At 32.0% G+C, this 25096-nt stretch overlaps 1 protein-coding gene across 3 annotated transcripts in view; it reads left to right on the top strand.

Moving 5' to 3' along the window:
* LOC148235950 (protein dead ringer-like) overlaps positions 1 to 25096 on the top strand; it is a 171490-nt gene that overhangs the window by 140569 nt on the left and 5825 nt on the right. For 2 of the 3 annotated variants that reach the window (XM_088184945.1, XM_088184948.1), the window contains 5 exons: positions 12638 to 12821; positions 24010 to 24160; positions 24237 to 24513; positions 24589 to 24754; positions 24832 to 25058. In XM_088184945.1, coding sequence (XP_088041071.1) covers positions 12638 to 12821; positions 24010 to 24160; positions 24237 to 24513; positions 24589 to 24754; positions 24832 to 25058 — 1005 coding nt within the window. The remainder of the gene's footprint in view (positions 1 to 12637; positions 12822 to 24009; positions 24161 to 24236; positions 24514 to 24588; positions 24755 to 24831; positions 25059 to 25096) is intronic. The other variant, XM_088184946.1, reaches the window with a different exon arrangement.

Raw genomic sequence — 25096 nt, forward strand, 5'->3', positions numbered from 1 at the left:
CGTTGATTTCGGTTATCGTCGGTTTCGGTTTTCGTCGGTTGCCTCGGATTTCGTTGGCATAAGCTTGTTAGTGTAGTGTTTTTGTGTTTTTTTATTGATTGCGAGTGTTTATACATACTACAAATAATTGCCTAGTTTTCGTCGGTTTCGGATTTTAACGATTGTTTTTGGACGGATTATCGAAAAAAACCGAGCTAACAATACTCTCGAACTTATGTGGCACACAAAAACGAAGTTCTTCCAGAATCTATGGTCTGTGTATATTCCCTATCAGCGGATTGCTCATTTTTACAGGTACATTTTTTAAATTTTAATTGAGTCAGTTGCATTTTTTGGCATTCAGTCTAGAGAAGTATGTTCAAGGATTCTGCACATAGTGTCTTAAAGCATTTCAGTTGATGCACGTATCGAAAGACAAAACCCAATACTTTCATAATTAAATAACAATACCATTTTATTTGTATTTATGTTGTAGGATCAGATAAAACTAAACTACATGATTTTCATTCCAAATTATGTATTTTTAAGAATTTTCTTAAATTTTGCATCACAATTTTTGTATCGCAAGACAAATCCAAACATTTTTGCAGTTGTTTTGCATATGTTTTCTGGTATATGCGGGTTGAATCTGTAGTTCTCTTTAAATAGGACACTTTTGTGCGATAATAATATATAAACATCGGATTATAGCGTTTTATTTTATTCCATGATTCATATTCGGCGATAGCTATGAGGAGCTGGAAAAAAAGCAAAGTAAAAAATATTTTATAAAGCACATATAATTATTTTTTATTTATCTGTAAAAACTAAAATATTAAATTCTTATTTTCTGTATCTGCATTTTCCAGTTAACTATTCATCTCTCACTGATTTTATTAATTTGGGAAAATAGTTTTTCTGAATTGTGTTTTTTTTATTGCTTACAGTATAATATAAATATTAAAGTTGCCTAAAATCAGGCCGGTTACTTTTGGACCGTACGATGTGTTATATGTGCTGTAAATATACGAGAAAATGTAGAAGTGACGTGTTGTTAAAGGGCGTCGATAATTCGAACACCATGAAAAATATCCAGGCCGAAAACGTATTGAATCAACCAACCCCTTGCCAGGCTGCTTTTTAACCGACGGGAGATTAATGTTGTGCTGTCCAAGTTGATGAAAAAAATCGGCGATTGTTGGGTTTTGCGAATTCCAATTTTGGGAACAAGATCGATGCTTTGGACGACTGATGGAATTTATTTGCTCTGCTTGATTAATACTTATTATTGTTTAATAAGTATTGTATAAATATATTTCCTTTAAACATTCTTACTTCAACGTTTATATCATAAAATGGAATAAGATTTACAGATAAAGTAATAATATCACTATAAAATTATTGGCATATGTGTTTATGAAAAATACATAAATTTGTAGAATATGCAGTATGTATGAAATCAATGCGCTGTGGGCGAATACTTCATCGTTCTTGGAACTGCGTTATTATATAGAGGCGTGATGATGTTCACGACGACGATGATGATGATGACGCATAATAAAAAATCGACGCAACGTGTGCGAGGGTCATTACGAGCGTACTCCCACCGTTTGCCGAGATTATCCAATCGGTGCGAGAGCTCCGAATCTCGTCTCGCGATTGGTCGATCGTATCACAACGGGGGTTGGGATCGCTTCGTAAGGGTTGTTTGATCGTGCTTTCTATTGTCGAGATTGCTCTGCCGGAAGTGGTGCACCCTTCTATAATAACCGCGGCCCGGTTTGTGCGCAAATCGGTTGCGAAGGGGTTGGAACTGGTTTTCAAACGAACGAGTTCGCTTGACCGTTATCGCAAAAATGGGGTTGGTTAAAAATTAAAAAAAAAATTGGCAATTAAAATGAATATGCTAGGAATGGTCGATCATAATAATTTATAAACGGACTTGTTTTACCGCAGCAAAATTAAACAGTACCATAATATATAAATACATATAACTTGTTTGTCTTTCCACGAGAAGTTATGTAGTTTCACCAGTGTTTCGAAACATAATACATATTATTGCACGCATACGTTACAATAATAGACGCATAAGTTCCAGATGCGTACTAGATGCTTGTGAAACGTATTTGCATCCGACTTCTGCGAATCTGACGAGGGACCACACCTTCGGTCGGATTCGATATGGTTTAAACGTTTAAAGCACACACTTTTTAATTGCACCGTAACGTCGGCGACGGGTGAACGAGCGTGTAATTCTTTGCGAGGGTTAATGTGTCGAAGGTGTGTGTTATGGATTTATTTTAACCCTAATGCCAGTAAACGAGCCTCACAAAAAGTATTAAAAGTTGTATACAATTGATTCATATAAAAGGTGGTAAACATTTGATAGATTATCTAATTTTTTATTGAATTAGTTTATGGTATATTGGATGTATTTATTATCACTGTTTATTTAATATATAATATCCATTTGTAATTTTTTTAATTCATCTTTGTTTGGTGGATATTTTACTGTAATTTTCGGTCTATTTACATATTCAGTCTGTCGTTCCCATTTTTTACAGGCAACTAGCACGATAGACGAAGTCACTGACTATTGATCTGGGTTCGGATCCCATATGGACCTTTGTCATCATCGGCATTGTTGTATATTTAGTAGATCCACTTTGTCAGATTAATTGATTAAGGAAGAGTATATCTATTATTGTGAAGAGAATTATTTATATTAAAAATATATTATATTTCTTATTCTTTCCATGCTACTAGTGGAGTAATCTTGATACCATTTTATTTTTATTTATTTTTAAAGTTAATGAAAAAAAAAATCAGAACAAAATTGGTAATTGCTGTTTATGTAACAAAGCTTTTAATTTTATAAAACGATTTGTTAAAATTATGAATAAAATATTATATATTTCTTTCAAAAATCTCATAAATTTGGATTCGGTTTTTGATTAAAAACCTTATTAAAAATACTATAAAACCATTTAAAATGGTATAGATAAATATTTACTACAATTTTATAAATCAAAATATGCTTAATTTACAGAAATGTTATGAATCCCTTGTTTATAAAAATGCGAGTGCCTTAGAAAGTCGCGATCGCGTCCCTTATTCTTGATCGTTGCGCCGCCAAGACGTCAGCGCTTAAGAACGCTCTTCCTGCACGAGCCATCCAATTTCTCAATGAGCTTGCCAAACACAAGGATGTTTTAGCGATAGCTAAAAAATAAAAACACGTAAAAAATAATGGGGGCTAAGAATTACAGTATAGATTGCATTATAATAATACAATTAAAAATACACGATACGTGCGTATAACATGCACGCAGGCTTACTATCATATGTCATGTCAAAAACATAATCTTCATATGGTTAGATATATTACTATGGACTTTAAAATTGTTTTTTTTTAATATAATATAAATTAAAATAAACACAATTGACGCAAAAGAGCACGTTAAACTATGAAGCAAATTGATGTCGTTCCAGATGTGTAAAAATGTATATAAAGCTCCCGACATATATCACCTGACACATTATTTTTATTCTGAGCATAACACACAAACACATGCTCATACGACTCGCAAAGGTAATTAATATGCGCTAGAAGATAGAGTATTGCATTTCTTCTTCGTCTATAAATAATTATACAACATTCATACGTGTACGTTTTACGGTTTTATAACGTCGTAACGCGCTTTCGAGTTAAACCGCACACAATTCTCGGACATTTGTCACTACGGAGAATTCCTACGATTTCTATTAGAAAAAGGTTGACGCTCGGAAAATTCCACGAGAAAAGAGAAGAGGGACACCGCAATATAACAGCGTGTAACAATTCTAAACATTCTAATATAAATCCAGCCATAAAGCCATCGGAATTTTGATACTAGATCAATGGATCACTGCGACATTCACGACTATATAATCCGCATTGATTTATCATGTCATGTGTGCTAAATTTTATATCGTACGCAATGGATTCTGATATCGCATCATATGTAAATGTTTCAGAGGGTAACAGCTGAAACAGTTTATTTGTTGTGGCTTATCTAATAGAAAGCTGTTAATCAAACTAAAACAGTGGCAAGTATATTAGCAGTCTTTCGTTGGTATTTCTCTAATTTCCACTGTTGTTTCTGTTTTGTTTCTAATTCATATTTTCATCCCAAAGCTCACGCAATTTCCGCTTCCCACGTCGCATCAAACAATGATCTAAATTAATTTTTCCACAAATAACTATAGAGCACAATCCCACAGCGACATTCTCGTCATTGTCGACCGGTCGATTAGCGTCGCGTCTGTATTTATAGGCGTTAAATATTTCTGAAACACCTTATGGCTTGTTATAGCCGGCCCACACCGTTAGAGAGATTATCCCTCGCGTATCTTTCCGCGTCATTGTCTTGGGCTTAGTCATATCAAATTAGATCGCCAATTAGCATCACCTATATCAGTCAACGCGTATCACCAACGTGATTTAGGTGAGCCGAATAACTTTCGAATATCTCTGTCTTTTATAATCTTTCGAATTATTCGATGGTACAACGCCGTTTGGCCGTCGCCATTAACATGCTCTTTTTTTCGCTTGTGACAAAATGACGCGCGCCACTGTCGTTGGTGGTGTAAAAAATAATTTTGTGATATATTAGTGAGATTTAGCGAGCAAGACTGTAAATGATTGCCTAGATAACGTATGAGATTGCGAGCGATGCAAAAAGCTCGATTAAGCTCCCGAAAGACTTTCATAAATGGCTCTACGTTTTTCCTTATTCTAATTGAGATGTTTCTAAAACTGTATTGCTAGAAATAATATTGTATATAGTCAGATATGTGTTATATATTTTTTGTTCAATACATATATGACATTCTCCATGATCTAAAGTATCGCATTATTAGAAAATTTTCAATCTAGCTCGATTTTAATTTATCAACATGATATTTATCTGAGAGATAAAGAAAATTTAGTATTTAAAATTACCTATGTACATACATTGTCAAAAGTTCATTTTTTTCTTCTCAAATAAAAAAATAAGACCTTCCCTTTTTTATTTTTATTATATTATTTTCTATTTTAAGCTCAAGACTAAAATTATACGTACTTTATACATTGTACGTTATAAAAAACAGATGTAAAAATATATTGTATTATTCATTTTAAATTATTTTTATCGATAAAATAACATGAAAATTATCCCGGGACTGGTCCCGGAATCCCGGGATCGACTAATTGCAATACCGAAATCCCGGGATCAAAATTTTGGCCCGGGATTGGAATCCCTAGTCTGGAATAATACAACATCTATCGTACTATTACAGTATTTTATAAATGATTAAAATTTAATTTATATTTGGCAACAAATTAAATGGCCAGAATTTAAATCAACTTTAGGTCAGAATAAAAATCATATCTCGGTTAAAATTTTATTAACATCTCATAATTATGTTATTCAGGGTCACAATACAAATATAGGACAAACGGAGTTAAAATAATTAATGGTCATAATTATTTTATTCATGGTCAGAATATTTATCAAAGGGTTATTTTCAGAATAAAAAATATAAGACGATAAGAATTAAAATATAGGACAAATAGTGAATTTAAAAAATATTATAATATTTATAAATACAAATTAGCAATATTTTTTTTATTTGAAAAATATCTCGCGCAGGTCAAAACTGTTTTACCGGTTATGTTCGTTAGTTAAAACATTGAACATCCCACAAATCTATTTAATTGTATATAGGACGCAAAAATATACAGAGCGACGAGCGAAGCGGGAATAACGACAGAGCACGCTTGGCCTGTTGTATTGACATTTGACAATGTTGCCCCTAAAACATTTTGATAATGACTATGTATTATTATGCTGGCCATCTGTCAAAATAAAACTGACATTGAGGTTAAAATACAGATTACATAATATAAATACTGTCTATTCTTTATAAATACCGATCAATAAACTAATAAATACTTACTGAAAAATATGATCTAACCATCTGTCAAAATTATTCTACCATCTAATATAAATTCCGACCAATTAATATACATTCTAATATTTATTCTGGCCGCTTATATTCTGATCGAAGTATTCTTTTAATATAAATTCTAAACCATGTATTATAAATTCTCACCACAATCGTATCAAAATTCCAATCCGAAAAATAGGAGCCTTTGTATTTTTTACTGCTAATTACTCATCATAGTCGATTAAATTGATTTAAAAAATACAAGTACTATATTTTTAAGCAGTAGCAACATATAATTCCGATTGATAAGTACAGCTAATATTTTTCTAGTTTTATAATTTATATGAAGTGTGTATAATATATTTATGTACGTATGTATATGTACAATATTACTACTTCTCATAAACAAATTTTTGTATATGCAAATCAAGGATACTGATGTTTCATTCTTCACACATCATCATAATTTAATTCGCACCCCAACGACAAACACCCAATGATAAACCTTTAACGCCACATTAGTATCAATATGATACACACCATCCGTCGTAACGTTAACGATAACAGTCGCTAACGTAAACATTTATTAAATATATTATATGTATATATATATAATACAAGCAGTACACATTTATATGATGCTTATCAAATTAATTTACGAGGATTCTCAAGACAAATTCGATTCGCTCTATGCAGTCTCGTTCGAACATCGAACGCGATACTAAACGCTAATTAAGTCGTGTCCGGTTCGAACAGATTGATATGTCGGTTGCATTATGGAGTGACCATGCGTCGTATTGGAATTTTGGAACTGTTCCAAGGGACACATACGCCATATGTACCGGCGACGATGGTTTGTAGCGATTTATTTCGCTCCCAACGTTCTTTATCTAACTAAATCATCGGGCCGGTTAAATTGCTCATGATGGATGTGCGATTCCAGTATTGCGACGGGCGTCGACGTTAACTGCTTTGGAATTGCCCAAAAAAATAATTAAGTGTCGTTTTTTCGTTCAGTATGTATTTAGATAAACATGGATGTATAATAAGCGATGAGAGATTTCTCAATCGTCACGCTATTGATCAAATCGAAATTCAGCGAATTTCAGATGGTATGTGACTATGTAATATATATGTTACAGGTCATTTATATATAACTTATACTTTGACTGGCGTTTCAGTGAAATCATATCCAAATAAATTTTCACTTTTGCATATTTTTCGGACGCGCACGTGCGATCTCATACCATTTATATTGTAAATCGCACAGCTACATAATGGTTTTAATATATAATTTAACCATTACATTTAAAAATAGGTTAAAAAAATCAGAACGAAGCAAAAATAATATTTAAAACACAAAAAGTTGAGGGTCCGGTATTCATACACTCGGTAGCTTCGGTACCTCACTGTCGTGAAGTACCGACAGTTAGTGGTTTCATAAATTTGTTATTTTTAACATTAGAAAACTTTCTTATGTTTTAAAAATAAATTAAAAACCGCTATGCATTCACCTGGATAATAATAAACCAAAACTGCCCTGTGTTCTTACACCTATTGGCACATCCCCCACGGCGACCGATCAATCACAGAGCAGAAATTTAACGATATTGTGCATTGACTCAAAAATAATTATCCGAAAAATGAGACCAAACAAATGAAATTTGCTAAGAGCAAGATCGAGGCTATTTGAGGGATGCTTTCCATTGTAATTTTATCAGTGTATATTTGGTCAATTCCGTCGAATGACAGCAGTTTTTTGTTTAGATATTACAATATCATTTCAGCTAATAGCAACACTTTTTGCTTACAACGATGAGGGATGTCTTCTACTGCACTCAATTATAAATAGTTTGATGTCACAAAAATGTTCATGATCATTCGCAAGTTTTTGTGAATCTCATTTTCTGATAGAACTGTTACTCTAAAATGAAGATAATGTTTGATAATGATTTCAGTTTTTGTTCAATTAAGTCGCATAAAAGTATTGTATCATATGTATAGTTTAAAATTAACTTACTTTTTTTAATTATGTTATTTTATGTTTGATATCTTTGATGTACGGTTTACTCAAATTGTAATATATATTAGCTGTATGTCTTTAATTAATTTGATTAATTTTAATAATCTAAATAACTTAATATAATTAAAAATATATTCAGATATAAATTCAGTTCGCTAGTTTATTTTTTAATAATACAAAGAAACCGAGATAAATTTAATAAGCGGAGCGTATCGCTACTATGAATTATAGTTTCAATTATATATTATAAGCGAATAATAAAATCTCCGAGATAGATCCTAAGATTGTTATAATAAAACGGTTTGTGTGCGACAAGCGATTCTTTCAGCTGTAAATTGAAGTGACATATGATTAATGCGGAATCTGGTTTTGTTTGAATTTAATTCGTCCCCGTCGGAATTTCACCGCAGCACTTTTGATTTCCTTTGATATTTTTATATCTGGACACACGGAAGTTTTGGCCAACAAAAACATCACGTGTTGTTATCCAAACTAGTCGAGAGAAAAAAAATCTCAAGTAAAAAAATCTTCTGTGTGATATTAACGTGGAAATATACGTGATACGAGCGGGGCATTATGATATTAAATATATTTTTATATAGAACGTTTAAAAACGAATGAAACGTCAGCGACACGTTGGACGCTTTTGTTGTTTTGTGGCGGTTCTGAATGTGTGTTTTTTTCTTCAGAAAAAAATCAGAGACCGGTCCGTTTTTCTTCTATTTACATCTGTCCGCTCATCAATCAAAGTTTTAAATAATCAGACCGCGCGTTAAGTGTGGTTAAACCGAGGAATACGCATTTTTAACATATTTCGGTCAAGATTAATAAAACAATGCGATCATACGTGACAAGTTATTACATATGAAATAATTTATTATGGTAGATGTACAATGATTTTTTGAGCAATTGTGAAAAACTGCATTGTGTGTAGCAAGTAGTCTTCCAAAAAATGTGTTGATTAAAATTTTCGATTACATTTTTTGCTTTGGAATATTGAATTTCATCATGCGTGTAAATTTGACCCGTCACTTCCTCGCGTTCAAATCGTCTTCCAGTTCATGGATTTCATCCACTCGTTAAGCGAGCCAATATCGATGCTTTTTATCACGCGTAACTCTCGATTGTTCGGCAGTTGCTAGGTACCACGAAGCGAAAAGCGCACAAAAGCTCACGAGTCATAGTTGAACGATTATTGGTTGCAAAACGCTAAACGGTTGATTCGTGCCGCCGCGACAGTTTCACCGATTCGATTCAACGATATTGCAATACGCAATGCAATATTGCCGAGAGAATACCTATTGTGTGAAAGCGCACAATGTAACCGAAACGTTCAAGTGCGATAAAGCTGCAAAAGGCAAAGAAAGTCTCGGAGCTTTACGGGCAATATATGCGCTGGTATTTTAAGAATGGATTATGAGCGCTGTGACTGCGATGTAATGTAGCATTTCTGTGAAATGACAACCAGAAATACATTATTGTTCTTGAGGTGTTCCTTCACCTTTGCATACCGTTTAAATTGAGTGAAAAATCATAATCATACATTTTTGCGCAACTACTAGTTGTTTCCTTATTTAATATATTTATTTAAATAAAATAACTACATTTGTCAAATTGTTGTAAGATATCTATCAATACAATAAATAACCAAGCTGACCATTATTTACAACAAAATCTGCCACTAAAAATTATTATTATTTTATTAATTTGTAATAATTTTACCACGGCTTACTAATTTGGGATTCAGCCAGTACTCACCGCGCTAAAGAGATGAAAAAGTTCCTTGCTGAGAGGAGGATTGATCAAATTATGATTCCAGCGGGAATGGAATGACACTTGATATCGCAATAAACAAGCCCTTTAAGGAAATGAATGAATACATTGAAAACAGAATGGTGAGAAATCCACGTGGGAATTTTGTGAAGCCTGGTCTACAAGAAGTTGTGAATTGGGTAAAGAATTCATGGGATTGTCGTGTTTCCAATGCGCTTCGAACATGCTACATAGACAAGAAATACTCATTTAAGGATAGCTATATTGCAGGACATGAGAGATTCGGACCAATGATTTAACAGAAAATGGACTTGATTGAAATTCAGGACGGAATTCAGAATTTGATTAGTTATGACGATGTTTCAGAAGAAGATGAGATGACTGTATTCGAATAAATTTGAAATAAATGTAAAATTACTATATAAAAATAAATAACCGAAAATATATAAATTTACTTATTGTACGTGAAAAGTAAGCCCTCCCCCGATAATAAGGCCTAGTTCGTATTTCGTACCAAAAAAAAAGTAAGACAGTGCCTTATTTTCGGAAAAAGACGGTAGTAACTAGACTTAATTTTTGTAAGTAAAGCGATCACAACCAAACGTTTTTTCTTAAAAAAAATTCGGTTCATTTGGCCGAGCAGCGAAACATTATTTATTCAATAACGGCATTGCAGGGATTTATTTTACCACGCAACGAGGAAAAGTATGTACAGTTATTTTAAAATGAATAATTTTCAATTAAATCTATAGAATGGATGGAACACAACAACAAAAAAACTTTTTTAGGAAATCGTTTAATTGTTAAAATATCATAATTAATTCACATATAAATTAGCATTTTGTGCTAGTCAGGGATGGCGAAAGTATGTGTGGCATGTGAGAAAAGATATATGGCAAGCAAACGATTTACATATGATCATAATATATATCTAAAAAATATTTAAAAAAATATTTGATTTATATAAAATAAACGCGGTGAACGTAGTGCACAAATATATAGTTTTTTTTAATAAAGTATAGAAGAAGTTGGACTTTTTTTAAATAATAATAAAAAATCATTCATTTAATAGCAATTTAAGACTAATTTCCAAATTTAACCAAAATTTATTAAATATTTAATTGCAAAGTGTTTTTTGTGCAATGTTAATTTTTTTTTAAATACTAAACCTGACATAAATGAGTGAGTTTTTGGTAATTATTAAGTTATTTTTTATTGTATCTATAATAGATACAATAAAAAATAACCTTAATTTTGTGATTTTTTTGTACAGTTGATTGTGAAAGATTATGTTGATAGATTTTCAGTCAAGCTCATAAATATAAAATTATTTAAAGCGAATTATTGAATAAAATTATTTATATAGAACTTGCAATTTCATTTCAAAAAGTACTTAAATACAGTTTTATTTTTTACTTATGCTTGTGATTCATTTTTGAAATGAATGGTATTAAAGGACGTTATGAATGTAAAGACATATTTAACAGCAAAATCTGATTATTTAATTTTTTGGCACGTTTACGTAAATAGGCTTATTACTACTATGTCAGAAGTGTAATTATTAACATATATAAAAAAAATTACACAATTTTTTATTCGAAGCACAATAGATTTAATTAAAAATAATTAACAGTATAGAAAAAGCGATTTTTTGATAATTTGACATATACATATTTTTTACTATCTATTTATTTTTTTTAAGTACACAGCTTTTATTTTATAAGCTTTACAGTGTCTTCTCGAGGAAAATGCCAAAGCACATTTCTTTAGAAATTTTCTGAGTTAAATGTTTTACTGATAGGTAAGTCCGTATCAGATTTATTCAAAGCTTCGGAAGTATGTATATGAATCATAATAAAATGTTAATGATTTTCTCAAATAATGGTAATAAGTAATATAAAAACAAGAAGAAACCGCTCGGAGTAGGAATCGGCAGATTTCAAAATATATGGGGGCTTTCCACAGAGTTACGCCATTATATTTGCCTGTCGATGAATGTAAATCCCGTTTTTTCTATAATATATAAAGGTTTTTTTCTCTTAGTCTTGTTCGAAATATGAAAATTTCTCTACGATTCGGGAGCCCAAAATTCTTTCGTAACTCGACACTTTCTAATCAATCGAAGTAAATCGCTCCGTTCTGTATTTTATAATCAATCATTTATTGAAGAAATCATATTACGATGTTAAAAATTATATAAAATGCCATTTTTGTCATGAGGCCCGGAATCATTGTTTTCCTAGGGCATGGGTTTGCTCTCGGCGGACCTGAGCCTGACAATTAGTACGATAATCTCACCACTCAATTTAAGGTTTTATTTTGAAATCGCCTTTACTGAATTTGTTGTTAAATACGAAATCTTTAAAATGCAATTTAAAACATGCAGCTATACATATATTATCGGGCTAATCTTTCTTCAATAGCAGCTGCTATTCTCGTATAGGTCGCGTATCGTTTTGCGAATTTTAAATATACTTCATCAACACCCGGTACTCCGTTCCGGTAAGTGTGGCATTAAATGTTGCGTACAATGTAAAATCGGTTTATCGGTTGCAGTGTTTTGAACTCGGACGCAGTAAAAGCAAATAATTCGCTATAAAATGTTTGCAATAAGATATTTTGTTACGTTTCGAGACGTCAAATGCTTCTCAAGCAGTTCACTTATTTCATCTACAATCGCAAGACATTTAACATTCAATTCTTTGATGCTGTCGTGAGCGATCATTACATTTATACATTTTATTAATGTCCTCATCGTTAATACGACCGCTCGTTAAAGATTGACCATCGCAAATGGGAAACATGCACATCTAAAATATCCGCGTTTTATGTGGTTTGCTTTGGTAGAGCTTGGCGAATGTTCACTAAGTTGATTATTATGTATTGCAGGAACCCCCATCAATCGTCTGCCGATCATGGCCAAGTCGGTGCTGGACCTTTTCGAGCTGTACAATTTGGTTATAGCCAGGGGTGGTTTGGTGGACGTCATCAACAAGAAGCTGTGGCAAGAGATTATCAAGGGTCTTCATCTGCCGTCCAGCATCACTTCAGCAGCGTTCACATTACGTACGCAGTGAGTAAAATGATATTTATACACTAGAAATAAGCGCAAAACTCAATAGTACTACTACGTAAAAGGATAGGGTTTATTTTATAATTTTAATTTTAAATGCTGCGTTTTATAAAGAGCATGTATCTGACGTCTATACATATTATCAGAAATACCTATTTTTATGATTAAATTTAATGACGCTTGTCAAGTTCTATTAAAATATTGTTTATTATGAATAAAAAATCTAAATGATAGTGGTCGATTAAATCTTTTAAAAAAAAATATTTTTAAGATGTTTTCTTCTAATAAATCGACGATTAGATCTATATATCCAGAAGAGAATATTATTATTTTTATTCATACATAATTACAAGGTTTTATCAGAAATAGGTCGCATTTCTTGAAGCGGTGTACCAAACGATTTCAAGCACAATCGTCTTGGCACGGATCGTTGCAGTAGCAGCGAAGCAAAAATTTATTAAGCGTTCTCGCAAAATTATTAATTTTATTAGCTTCGCTCTGTGGTCTGGCGGCAACATATTAATTTTTCCCATTCCAATTTTTACGGCCGCAGTGTTTTTTGTCGGTCAGCCGCGAGGGTTGGTCGGGTTTTGATGTAACTGTGTCAGCTTCACTTTTGATTCGATATCCATCCACGCGAGGCTTTGCCCTTGTGTATTTATTGCCGGCGTTAAAGAATGAAATAAAACGGCGAGCTTTCGGGTTGATTTATGCGCGTTCGACCTCTGCGTTCTTAGTTAAAAATTTAATTCGATTCGATACAATAACAATAAACTTATGGGGATATAATAATTTGCAGTCGACCGCCGAACTAATTTCGCATGCGCGATACTCGTGTGAGCGTCCGGAGCTTTTATAGCTGCGGTCTCGGAAAGCGCGGTTAGAGGGTTAAAGCTTTTTGGGTGATGCGACTTTGACCTTTCGGTTGCAACGATAAACGTAACGCATCGTTCATCTGTATCAACCAATCGATGTAAAATTAGACATTATTACAGATTCGATTTTACATCCAATAAAAGTCTTGTTTAGAGCTTTTAAATATCGTAGCAATATTCAGCGGTTTTTAAATGAGTAGCGATCAATTATGCCTTCCAAAAAGATCATACGTTTTCTGGACAGATTTACATATCGTCGATATGTAAATCTAAGTGCGCTTATTGCAAAAAATATAATGCATCAGAATGTCGGTCCGACTCGGTTTTACGATCGTAAAATAACAGGGCCTCTCTCCCCATGGGCGGGTTATTATTTTTTAGACTCGGCGCGTCTCATAAGAGGCATTCGGCTAATTACGAAGCGTCGGTAATTACCATTCTCTACTTTTTTGTATTCATCGTACGATTTCTTTTTAGAAAAATAAAACATTCTTCGCATCAAGAGATTGCCCTTCTTCCGCCTCAATCGGCGCCTTGCCGGACACGTCTGGATTGTCAGACGTCTGTCAAAAGAGCGACAATGTTATTTTCACGACAATCGTTGAAAGAATCGGATTAGCTTCGAATTCGGCCAACTATTTATTAATAATAGTATGCACTGTATTGGTTGAGATCCTTTCTGTAGCATATTATCGGAATAAAAAGAAGGGAGGATATGCTTATTTTTTGCCCGAATATAAACACGTTAAAAAATATCAAATAATACGCTTTGTGCATACTGCGCTTAAAATTTATGACACGAGTATTCTCATCAAAACATAACACAATTTTCCATAGAATTATTTGTAGCCTTTCAGTTTTTATTCTCGATGTTCGACATTTTGTATTTTTTTTCAATTATATAATTTTCTTTTAAAAACGGCTAGTCAAATCGGAATTATTAATTATAATGAACATTAGGATTTTTCTAGGGTAGTCTAGGGTAGATTTAAGAGCTAATTAAATTCATCGTTTCAGTAGTACCATCCATGTTAATACATATGTATGTATATTTATGAAAATTCGTGATCATGATGGCAGGTCTTTTTTCAATTTTTTTTCAAAATACCATAATTTTCTGTAATTTCGTCGATTAATGAACGATATTTATGTCTCCATATGTTGTTGAATAGACAAGGACACAAACGTGAATGAATTATTCTCAATAATAATTTTAATTTTTTAATAACAAGCAATTAAAAGTTTAGGGTCGGCCGGTCGTAAAATGCATTTTTTCGTATAATTTCGGAGAAAGACCCTTAACTTATAAAAAAAGAGAAATTACTGCTCTTATTTTAAAAAACAAATGTGTTGATTGTTCAACAACAAGAAAAAATCTTGGTAATAAAAACCCGAGATGCTGTGTTATTATTCAAATAATATTACTGGATCAGGTGGTCAAAACTTTTGCACATTACTGTATGTCTACTGGTGAAAATGTATTTGGATAACTTTACTGAAAAATACATATTCACTGTAAATATGTAAATAAATAATGATAAGTTTGTAAATGTACATATATATTACTACATATGGAAAAATTGCAATAACATTTTTATTTTTACTGGTAAAAATATATATCTACCGATTAAAGAATAACACGAGAATTTCTGTTTTAGAACCAGTGTCGGCATTTCTGCTATTTTTAATGTTTTTATTTTAGCAAGATTCATATTATCTCATTAAATGCATTTTTCTGAATAAATTCAAGGGGGGTGGGGAAAATGCTTCCACATGCCCTCCCCAAATGACGTTCCTGCTCATTTATTGAGAAAAAAAACACTACTTTTGTTTAATGTGCAAGGTCCACATTTAAATATAATTTACACTTATGCTTCCTCCACACTCTCTGGAAGTAGGCCATGGTTGGGCAAGGACGGAAAATATAATGTGTTAATTCGGGGCTACTTCGGTCGAGCTCGGGTCTGCCCGCTCTAATGTCTCGGCGACCTCGACCGTATTCGGTAGACCTTTGGTTCGGTAACTTCCAGAGAGTGTAGAGAAAGCATTAGGAATAAGATATGTCATGATTACCCGTAGAGGGAAGAGAGAATTAAAAAGTCCAAAAATTTTGTAATAAAAATCAAATTTTTCAATAAATCTTCATCTAATAAATAGTCCGATTCAAAACCAACCATAATTTCGTCAACATAGCGACCGGAATTTAAATCACGTAAATCCATTTTTGTATAGACTAAAAGAAATATTTAAACGGCTGGCTCTAGTTGGCTTTTGTAGCAAACAAATAACATTACGACCAGATGTATTGTTTTCGTTTCAAAACAATGGGTGTAGATCAACGAAATTTCAACATCGCAGTACAAAAATGTTTCGTCCTTGTCTCCCGCTTTTAACCGATAAGTGTATTATGGTCTAAATGAGGGGAGAAGGGGGGGGGGGGTTAGTTGACAAATACTTAAACGTCAAATGTAATTTTCATATTCCAAATATGAAAATCAATAGAAATTTTCTCTCAATCTGAAAGGGTTGTTTCTGTAGTTCAATATTAAAAATTCCAAATTTTCAGTAAACTTCGAACATTAATTTTGTCGATTTTCCCAACACGTACAACGACAATTTGGTACAACCCATATATACACTCGCTTAGAAAAGCTACATATCTGCTCCATTGAATCGACGAAATGTAAATATGGTGGCTGTCGCGACAAAAGGTCCGTAATTAAGGCTGGACTGTACGGTAATACCGAAACGTCACGGTATGATAAACCGAAAAACAGAAGTACTCTCGATGGTTTCCATTATTATTGACGAGGACTAGCTCGCGTATGTGTGCGTGTGTATATATAAAAAGCGTGGCCGTTCATTTAGGCAACGTCCCGCCATTGAAGCCGGTTGACACATGACAACCGCCGAGTGAAATAATAAAAGAAACGGCGGAGATCTCTGAATAGATAAATGAGACGCCTAGACTTTGATAAATATAGCACCGAGAGAGAGATATGCACGCGAGAGATGATATATCGACCTCGGTATTAACACCTAGCCGCTGCGCGACGCTAGCGCCAAATTCGATCGGCGCCATTTTGGGCAATTGATGTTATAATTGTCTTGCTTTTAGAAAATGAGAATAAATTAAAGAGGCAGCGGGTCTTGCGTAAATGGTTGACGATTAACAGCATAAATCATGCGATTGAAACGCATGTACGTTTTCATGCGAGTCAAAGCCGAAAATGACAAAGCTTTAGCTACAGTATATAGGTAATTTTCCATGATGTACATCATAAACAATTCTATGACGATGGTATTTCTGCCTATGATCGTGGACTATTTTATTAATGGTATTAGGCTGCCAAAAATAATGAAAGATTAAAGAATAGTGGTTGCCAGCGAAATTCTAGTCAGTATAAAATATCTAATCCTCACCATACTTATTTAATTTAAATAACAAATTTAAAACATGGGGTTTGTACCCTTCTATATATAAATAATAAAATTGCTGGTTCCGATGTATCATTAAAGAAAGCATCGTGTTCATTTTTAATGGGCTACTTCAGTAGAAGTAGCCAAGAAATGAGTTAAAGGATGTAAACACAGCTTAATAAATTAGATATGATGTATTAACCCTTTTGCCCTCAGCCATTTTCAGTGGTATGTATGTCAAAATGTTTACAGCTGTTTTCACGAAAAAATCGTAAATAAAATATCAGACATAATTACTACAATAAGATACTTTGTTTGTTTAACAGTAATTTTTGTGTCATTATATTTTACATAATACATCAAAGTGAAACTCTTCCAAAAAAAATCAGCGCTTAGTGTTAATAAATTAATGTGATAATTGATCAAGTGTTTTAAAGATATTATTTTTTTTTCTTTTAAAAGATTATTTCCATATGATTTCGATATTTTTGGTTGCAATCATTTCTTTATTAGACCAACAAACTGAAATAATATTTTAGCGCGATCCTGATGGGATTCATTAAAGTCATTTGAATCAGGTTTACAAAACGCTTGTTGCTGTTTTTTAAATATAGGATGAACAGATTTTGAACATATTAAAGGATGACACTAAAATTAGCGATGCTGCGGGAGCTAAAAAAGGGCAATTCGGAAATTTTTGTTCATTTATGAGAAAGCTTAACGTGACAATCTTTCTCAAAGGAGGACGTCTAGTCACCTTATTAAATAGCACATATCTTTTCTGAATATAAAAAAACTTTACTAATGAAAATATACTGATATTACACCATATGTCAGTGCATAAATAACCTTAAATATTTGCAACTTCTGCAAAAAAATGTTAGCAAAAATACATTAAATAACCTTCAATCTTTATTTTTAGCATTTTAAAAATTTAGGATTTACACATTTTTTTCCAAATCAAAACCAATGTTATTGGGTAAAATCAATTTTAATACGGTTTTAGCGTTCAATTAATTTTTAAACTAAGATGTATAAAATTGAAAAATACTGCAAAGATAAATCACAACAGCATTTTTAAAGCTCTAGAATAAACAGTATATATATATATACTTTTGCTAATATTTTTTAGTATTATATGTTCAGAACGTCGTTTATTAATTTTTTTTTATAAATTTTCTATATGCTTATTGAGCCTTCATTACCCTCGGTATTTTTATTTTATCTCCATATTTGCTAATTTATTCCTGTTCTAGATTTCAGTAAAAAATGGGTTAGTTGAAGAAAAAAATTAAAAAAGTCTTAAAATGAAGAAACAAATATAATAATAATAAAAATATGTTTTTTCTTAAAATAATCATTGAATGATTTCGCTAATTGATTTAAGATTTCTTAGGCAAAATGCAATGTACATATAAGCGAATATTTTTGCAAAATAAAAACAATTTTTGTCATTAAAAACCAATAGCATAAGATCATTTTTTGTATTAAATAAAAATTGAGGTAATTTTTAAGTTGCCACAAAAAATGTTTCAAAAAAATAGGTAACCACTAATGATGGGATTTTCATGTATATGTAAATAATTCAAAATAATTTTCTCGCTTTTCTCGGTTTTAATATCTCAGTAGCAATTTGACAGACAAGTTTATATAACTTTAACTAAGCTTTTTTTCACACATTAATACAATTTTCAATATGTTTTATGAAACTAAAATAAAGGTGAGTATTAGATGCGATATTTAATATAATAATAGCAAAAACATTTAATAAAAATATAGGGGTGCGTTACTAATTCTGCCGGAAAAGCTCAACCTCAATTTAAAAGCTCGGGCTATTTTTCATTGGTCGAGATAGAGTTTCACCCTAATATGTGTGCCATTTTCTCCCATTAGTTTGCCTTCTTTTCCAATTGTTGTTAATTATTATTCCGAATTGTTTCGAGGCTTTTCTTTCGTCGCCCGGTGAGTGGCATAACGGAGAGCGTGCCATGGCGGCCGTATGCTAATGGAGACCGATACATTATTATAAATATAATAATTTCGGATACATGTGTATGTATTACAGAGACGGCTCGTTACGTTACGGCCATTGTCGCCGATGATGGCTTCTTTTCCGTGGCCGATGCTAATGTCGCCAGCTCGCGATGATGACTGATGATGCACGATGATGCACATTGAATATTAATTTCGCCGATCCGATACTGTCCGTCGACTACGTGCGATAAATAATCACAACGAGATGAGAACAAACATTCGTACACATCTTCAGTCGGCACACGTACTGTGGACATCTCGGGTCAGGCGTAGTCAATCATTGACACTAGACATGATTTGGGCTAGACCACAATAGCCATTCAAAATTTGTATATAAATATCTTCAGTCGTGCAACAATTATGCAACTCGAAGATTCGATCGTTAATGAGCACTGTCGTATATTATATTAATATCTCGGTTGAAATGTTTGAGCTAGTGGAATAACGATGCAATTAGATGCAGTTTATGATTGTCATTCGAATGCATAAATTTAGAAATAATGTCAATACTGTTTGAATCATATTTGAGCTACGTGCTACGTTTAATTAAACTAAAATATATAAAGAAAAACAAATATTGCATATGCAAAAAATAGATAAACAGGCTCTCTATCAATATTTTAAAGTTGTAATAAAAATCATGACAATAGGAACTGTTAAAAAATAAGTTTTACGATATTGATGCTACAAAAAATAAAAATATCAAGAAACCTCATTTCAAACTTTTTTATAAATGTAACATAAATTACAGTATTTTTTTAAATATGTACTTCAAAATATTTTTGCTTCATTGCCAATAAAACATTTAAAGTCCTAGCGGATGGAAAATAGAAAAAGTGCTCTTTGTGCGCTAAATTTGTTATCAATTCCTATATGAATATCCGTTTTACGCTACAGTCTTATATCATTTGAATTAGTCTCTTAATACCCATTGGAGACAAACCGAAGAATCCAGATATAGATGTAAACATTAAATTTGCGTCATATTTAATATTTTATTCATCTGAGTCTTTAGGTGTTATTTGTATCATATATTTAATATTTCACGTTAAAATATCAGAACCCAATATCACTTTGGTAATCTTCCAACAATTTTTCTTAATATCTTTGATCCATATTTTATTTTATTTTCAACTTCAAAATCACTAATTATGCATTGAAATAATATGTACTACGACAAAATTTCGTTTATTAACCCTTTAAACGCCAGTGACTAGTATGTCACATGTTCTTTCTCTTCACGCGTCAGTATTTTTTTCTAAAAATAAGTATAAAATACTTGATTTACTGATATATTAAGCAGGTACAATAATATTTAATAATAAAAAAAAATTGTAAATAATTCGTCAACTTGTAAAAAAATAATTTCCTTTAAAAAATAGTCAACAAGTGACTCACCAGTAAGTCGCTGAATATTACCAAATAAGAAAAATGCGAATTGTAATGGTAGTCATTTCAAGAAAGCGCAAATATTAATCTTGTTTTAACATTACTGAATTATTAAATTGAGTGCTGTAATGTTCAACACATTTTTCTTGCGTTTTACTTAAAACTATCTTGCTTGAAATTGATTATGGATTTCGTAAATATCACTGTGACTGGAAATATTTCTATTAAACGCCAGTGTAATATATCAATTATTCGCGAAGAAAATAGAAAGTATCCACCGTCGACCATATTTAATGATCTCTGTTCATTATGAAGTCTTCTTTAACTCATATCCATATATTGATAATTAATATATTTAGAATGAAATCATGCTCGCAAAATTGTCACTCACAAAAGCTAGATTTTGCCATAATTGATCATCGGTCTTCCACAATGAATAGCGCATGAGGTAGGAAAATAAAAAAATGAAGAACCAACAACAACAACCGAACGGCCGGCTCCGTTTGAGATCGATTCAATGGTTGGCGACCTCTGGCCGCGGTATAAAATTAATGGACCGAACAAGAGGTTTTTTGTGTGTCACCGGTAAAGCACACGTCGGTTAGTTAATAGCCGGTTGGGTTATCGCTCCATAGACAAAAGACTTATTTCTTTGACAAGCCAATAAAAGGTGAGGAATTTCATTATTTCGTACGTATATAGCCTCACTTTTGTCCTCACCGTGTCTATTGATTCGGACAAATATTAATAATATATGTCGCCTTGTGTTTAAAAAAAGCACCGGGCACCGGTAAAAATTTGATTTATTGCCGGTTCTACTTTATTATACATACACACACATACGCGTTTATGTTCTGTCAATAATATTTTTCTTTTCTTTTTGTTTTTTTGTTACTTCATCTATAAGTGAGTACATACATGTATTTTTTGGTGCTTAAATTTTTCCGGCGTTTCATTTCTTCTGCGCCGTTCACTTCCCAATTTGGACTATGTCCGAGTGATTGTGTTGCCGTATTTTATTTTTCGGTGGATGCATTCACTGAATGTCGCGTGATCTTTTCAGATTCCGTTATATTTGTGCCAGTTTACTATTTCTTCTACTCTCTGAAACAATGGCTCTATACAAAACAATGTGTCGAGTGTATATGGGCACCTATTCAATATTTGTATTGAAATAAATTAATTTTAGGCTATAGTTTCGTAACAAATGGTTTAAATATGTTTTAGTGACAACTTATTTAACCTTTTTGTATATCGATAAAACATATTCGTTGTGAAATATAATATATCATTCATTTAACATTTTTAGAACTTCATATAATTAATACTCATGTATGCTATTTTATACCGAATTGCCGCAATTGCTCATTACGTCGAATATTAAAAAAATATTGATTAATCATATAGTATTTCTGAATAAATTAATTTTAGAATTGATTTATAACAACTGTTCGGCGTGGCTCAAAACTCTTGATATCCGTTGCTCCCAGCGAAGAGAATGTGTCTTCAAAAGCTCTCAGAAACGTGATACCCAACGATTTTTTTGAAAATAATTTAGTGACGCCATCTATCGATTTTGAAAAGCAGTTTTAAAGTGGTTCCAAAAAACAGCTTGAAAGCAAATTAAAATACAGTTCCAAGCCAAGTTTCTTTTGGCGAATTTAAAATAAATTAAAATTCATAAACATAATTAATTTGTCAATGAATTTCAACAACAATTTCTACACTGCAACTGTGTTGACCGTTGCGCCATGGTGTGCACCGATGTCCGACAAAGTTTTCTTACGAAAATATAATCACTTCCATGGTACGATTTAACGCCAAATATGTACACCTGTCTTACATTAAAATACATATTATTACAACCAAGAGGAAAAATCATTCGAATTGTAATTAATATTTTTTAATATACTATATATCTATAATGTGTAATATTAACTAGATTTTGCTAATGACGCAGATAAAATCTTCAAAATTATGCTTGGCAGTTACCGTGTTAACATATTACGAGCCGCTGACGTATATATACGTCATTTATAAAGCTATTGTTAAAAACCGCTGATTTAATTATGCGTCATTTGAACTCTTATACCAGGAAAGTTAATTATATTAAGTGGTGAATATAGACAATTAGTTCAATAATATTAATTTTAGGGGATATTTATTTTAAGTCGTTTAGTAGACGAATGTTTTCTGTCTCTTAATGAATTTATAATCATTATCAAAAAGGGTGTAAATTAACTTTCTTTCTAAACCTTAATCGTTTAAGTTGTATAAAATAAGTCTCGCTCATTCAACCACATTAAACTATTTAAAAATCATCAATTTAGAACGTTCGAAGTAATGCTAGTTTTTACGGAAGAGTATGAAAGCTTGCTTTTCATAAAAAATTGTCAATGTAAGCATAAGAATATATTATGAATGTCGTATCATAACATATTGCGCCAGAGCAAGCGCTTTCGCAAGTTTCTTATACTGTGAGAATGTAATACACCCAACTCTTTTTTTACACTGTGGATACGTTCCACAAAAAATCGTGTAAAAACGTGATAGTCAGTAAAACACAGAAAAAACGAAGATTGCTTCCCTAAATTTAAAAAACCGTGTTATTTGAAAATATAACAACATTGTAGTATAAAAAATCGTGTGAAAAGGGTAATAATAATAAAAAGCAAATAAATAAATTCTAAAAATATTTTTATTAAAATATGATACATATGTATATGTATGTATATGTATTTTTATTAAAGAAAAATAATACATAGTTAGTTTTTAATAAGTATTTATTAATTAATTATGTTCTGTCTAATTTAATATATTTCTTTATTTATAAATATTATAGTTGAATTGAGTTATTATATCATTTTTATAATTATAAGTCATTATATTTAATTAATTTTGCCATTTATTTATATATTTGGCTTACTTGACATATTAATATTTTTTTCTTAAATAAGTTAAATAAACCAAGTTCAGATTTTTTATAATACATAAAATTATTTATTTTTAGTCTTGACTTGAACCATTTATTTATTTATATGTACTACTTTTATAAAAAGTAAACCTTTTAATTATTTAATCAAAAAGTTTGGTACTTTATGTTTAACTGCGATTAATTATTTGCAATTCAATCATAAATAATAACTTAATAATTATTTTAACAAAATAATATATTATTAACGACCCTAGCGATCGAATTAAAAAGTTTTTAAAACAAAATAAATAATTTTATTTTAAATTTATACATTTATGTATATAGAACAACATACACATTTTGTTAAAGATAATCTTATCTAAAACATAAAAATATAATAAACGATATATAAAGATAATATAAAATACTATTAATGTTTATTATATTTCAAGTTTCTCTTATCTATAAATGTGAACAAATAAACATTATTGGCTTTTATTAGTTATAAATAGTCGTGATCTATGTGTACTAATGCTTAAACATTCTGTTTTTACAGATATATGAAGTATTTGTATCCATACGAGTGCGAGAAGAAGAACTTATCGACTCCTTCGGAGTTGCAAGCCGCTATCGATGGAAATAGACGAGAGGGAAGGCGTTCTTCTTACGGCCAGTATGAGCAGCAAGTTCAGTCGCATTTAAATATGGTATGAATTGTTAATTAATTAATGTGTAAGTTGTGCATATGTTAGTATTGTATTAACGATTATGTAATTGTTTCAGTCCGGAATCCAAAGAAGTCCAGTTCCGACGAGCATGCAGCAGCTCTCTCAACAAATGTCTCCGCTATCGTTAGTCACTGGAGGCGCTAGAGGATTAGGAGGTGGATTAGGTGGAGGCTTAGGTGGAGCTTTGGGTCTTGGAAATAGCATAGGCCTTCACCATGCAGCAGCACAACAAGCCGTGGCACATCACGGTGCTCACGTCATGGCACACGATTTGGAACAGAAGATGATGGAGTATGTAAAGATACTCAAACAGAACGAGTTGAGAAGGCCTGGTGAGTATTGTCTTATATAAAAGTCTCGAGTTTAAAAAATATATTGTATTAACAACATATTTTTATATATTTTAGGTTCGGAATCACCACCAGGAGCCGTCTCTCCTCGCGATGCCGCTTTAAACGCGTTGGAAATGTCTCGTTTGACTCTGTGGAGTCTTTACAACAATAGTACGTCACCCACTGCTTCGTTACCAAATGCCTCTTCTCCGATTAATGAACCGCAGAGGTACAAGATATTGTAAACTTATTACATTTACCTATGAAATGTATGTAGTGTGTTATAGTGTTACTAATGATTTTCTTTATTTTTATTAGGGAGGCTTTGAATCTTAGCGATTCGCCTATACAGTCCGTTGGGGGGACTTGTATAAAACGCGAATTGCCAGAGAGGGACCAGCCGCCGCCGGCGAAACGTGCGACTCCTTTACCTCCTTCGTCTGCACATTCACCGACGCCGTCACCGTCTTCTTTAATACCTCATATGTCACAACAGCACCATCACAGTAATGGATTCGGTGCATCATTCAAAATTACAAGCAGAGGTATGTTATGTGAAAATTATAATATTAGATTGAGATGT

This window comes from Plectrocnemia conspersa, unplaced genomic scaffold (assembly GCF_051122295.1).
Source record: "Plectrocnemia conspersa isolate PC_06_02 unplaced genomic scaffold, ASM5112229v1 ptg000004l, whole genome shotgun sequence".
Taxonomy (NCBI): domain Eukaryota; kingdom Metazoa; phylum Arthropoda; class Insecta; order Trichoptera; family Polycentropodidae; genus Plectrocnemia; species Plectrocnemia conspersa.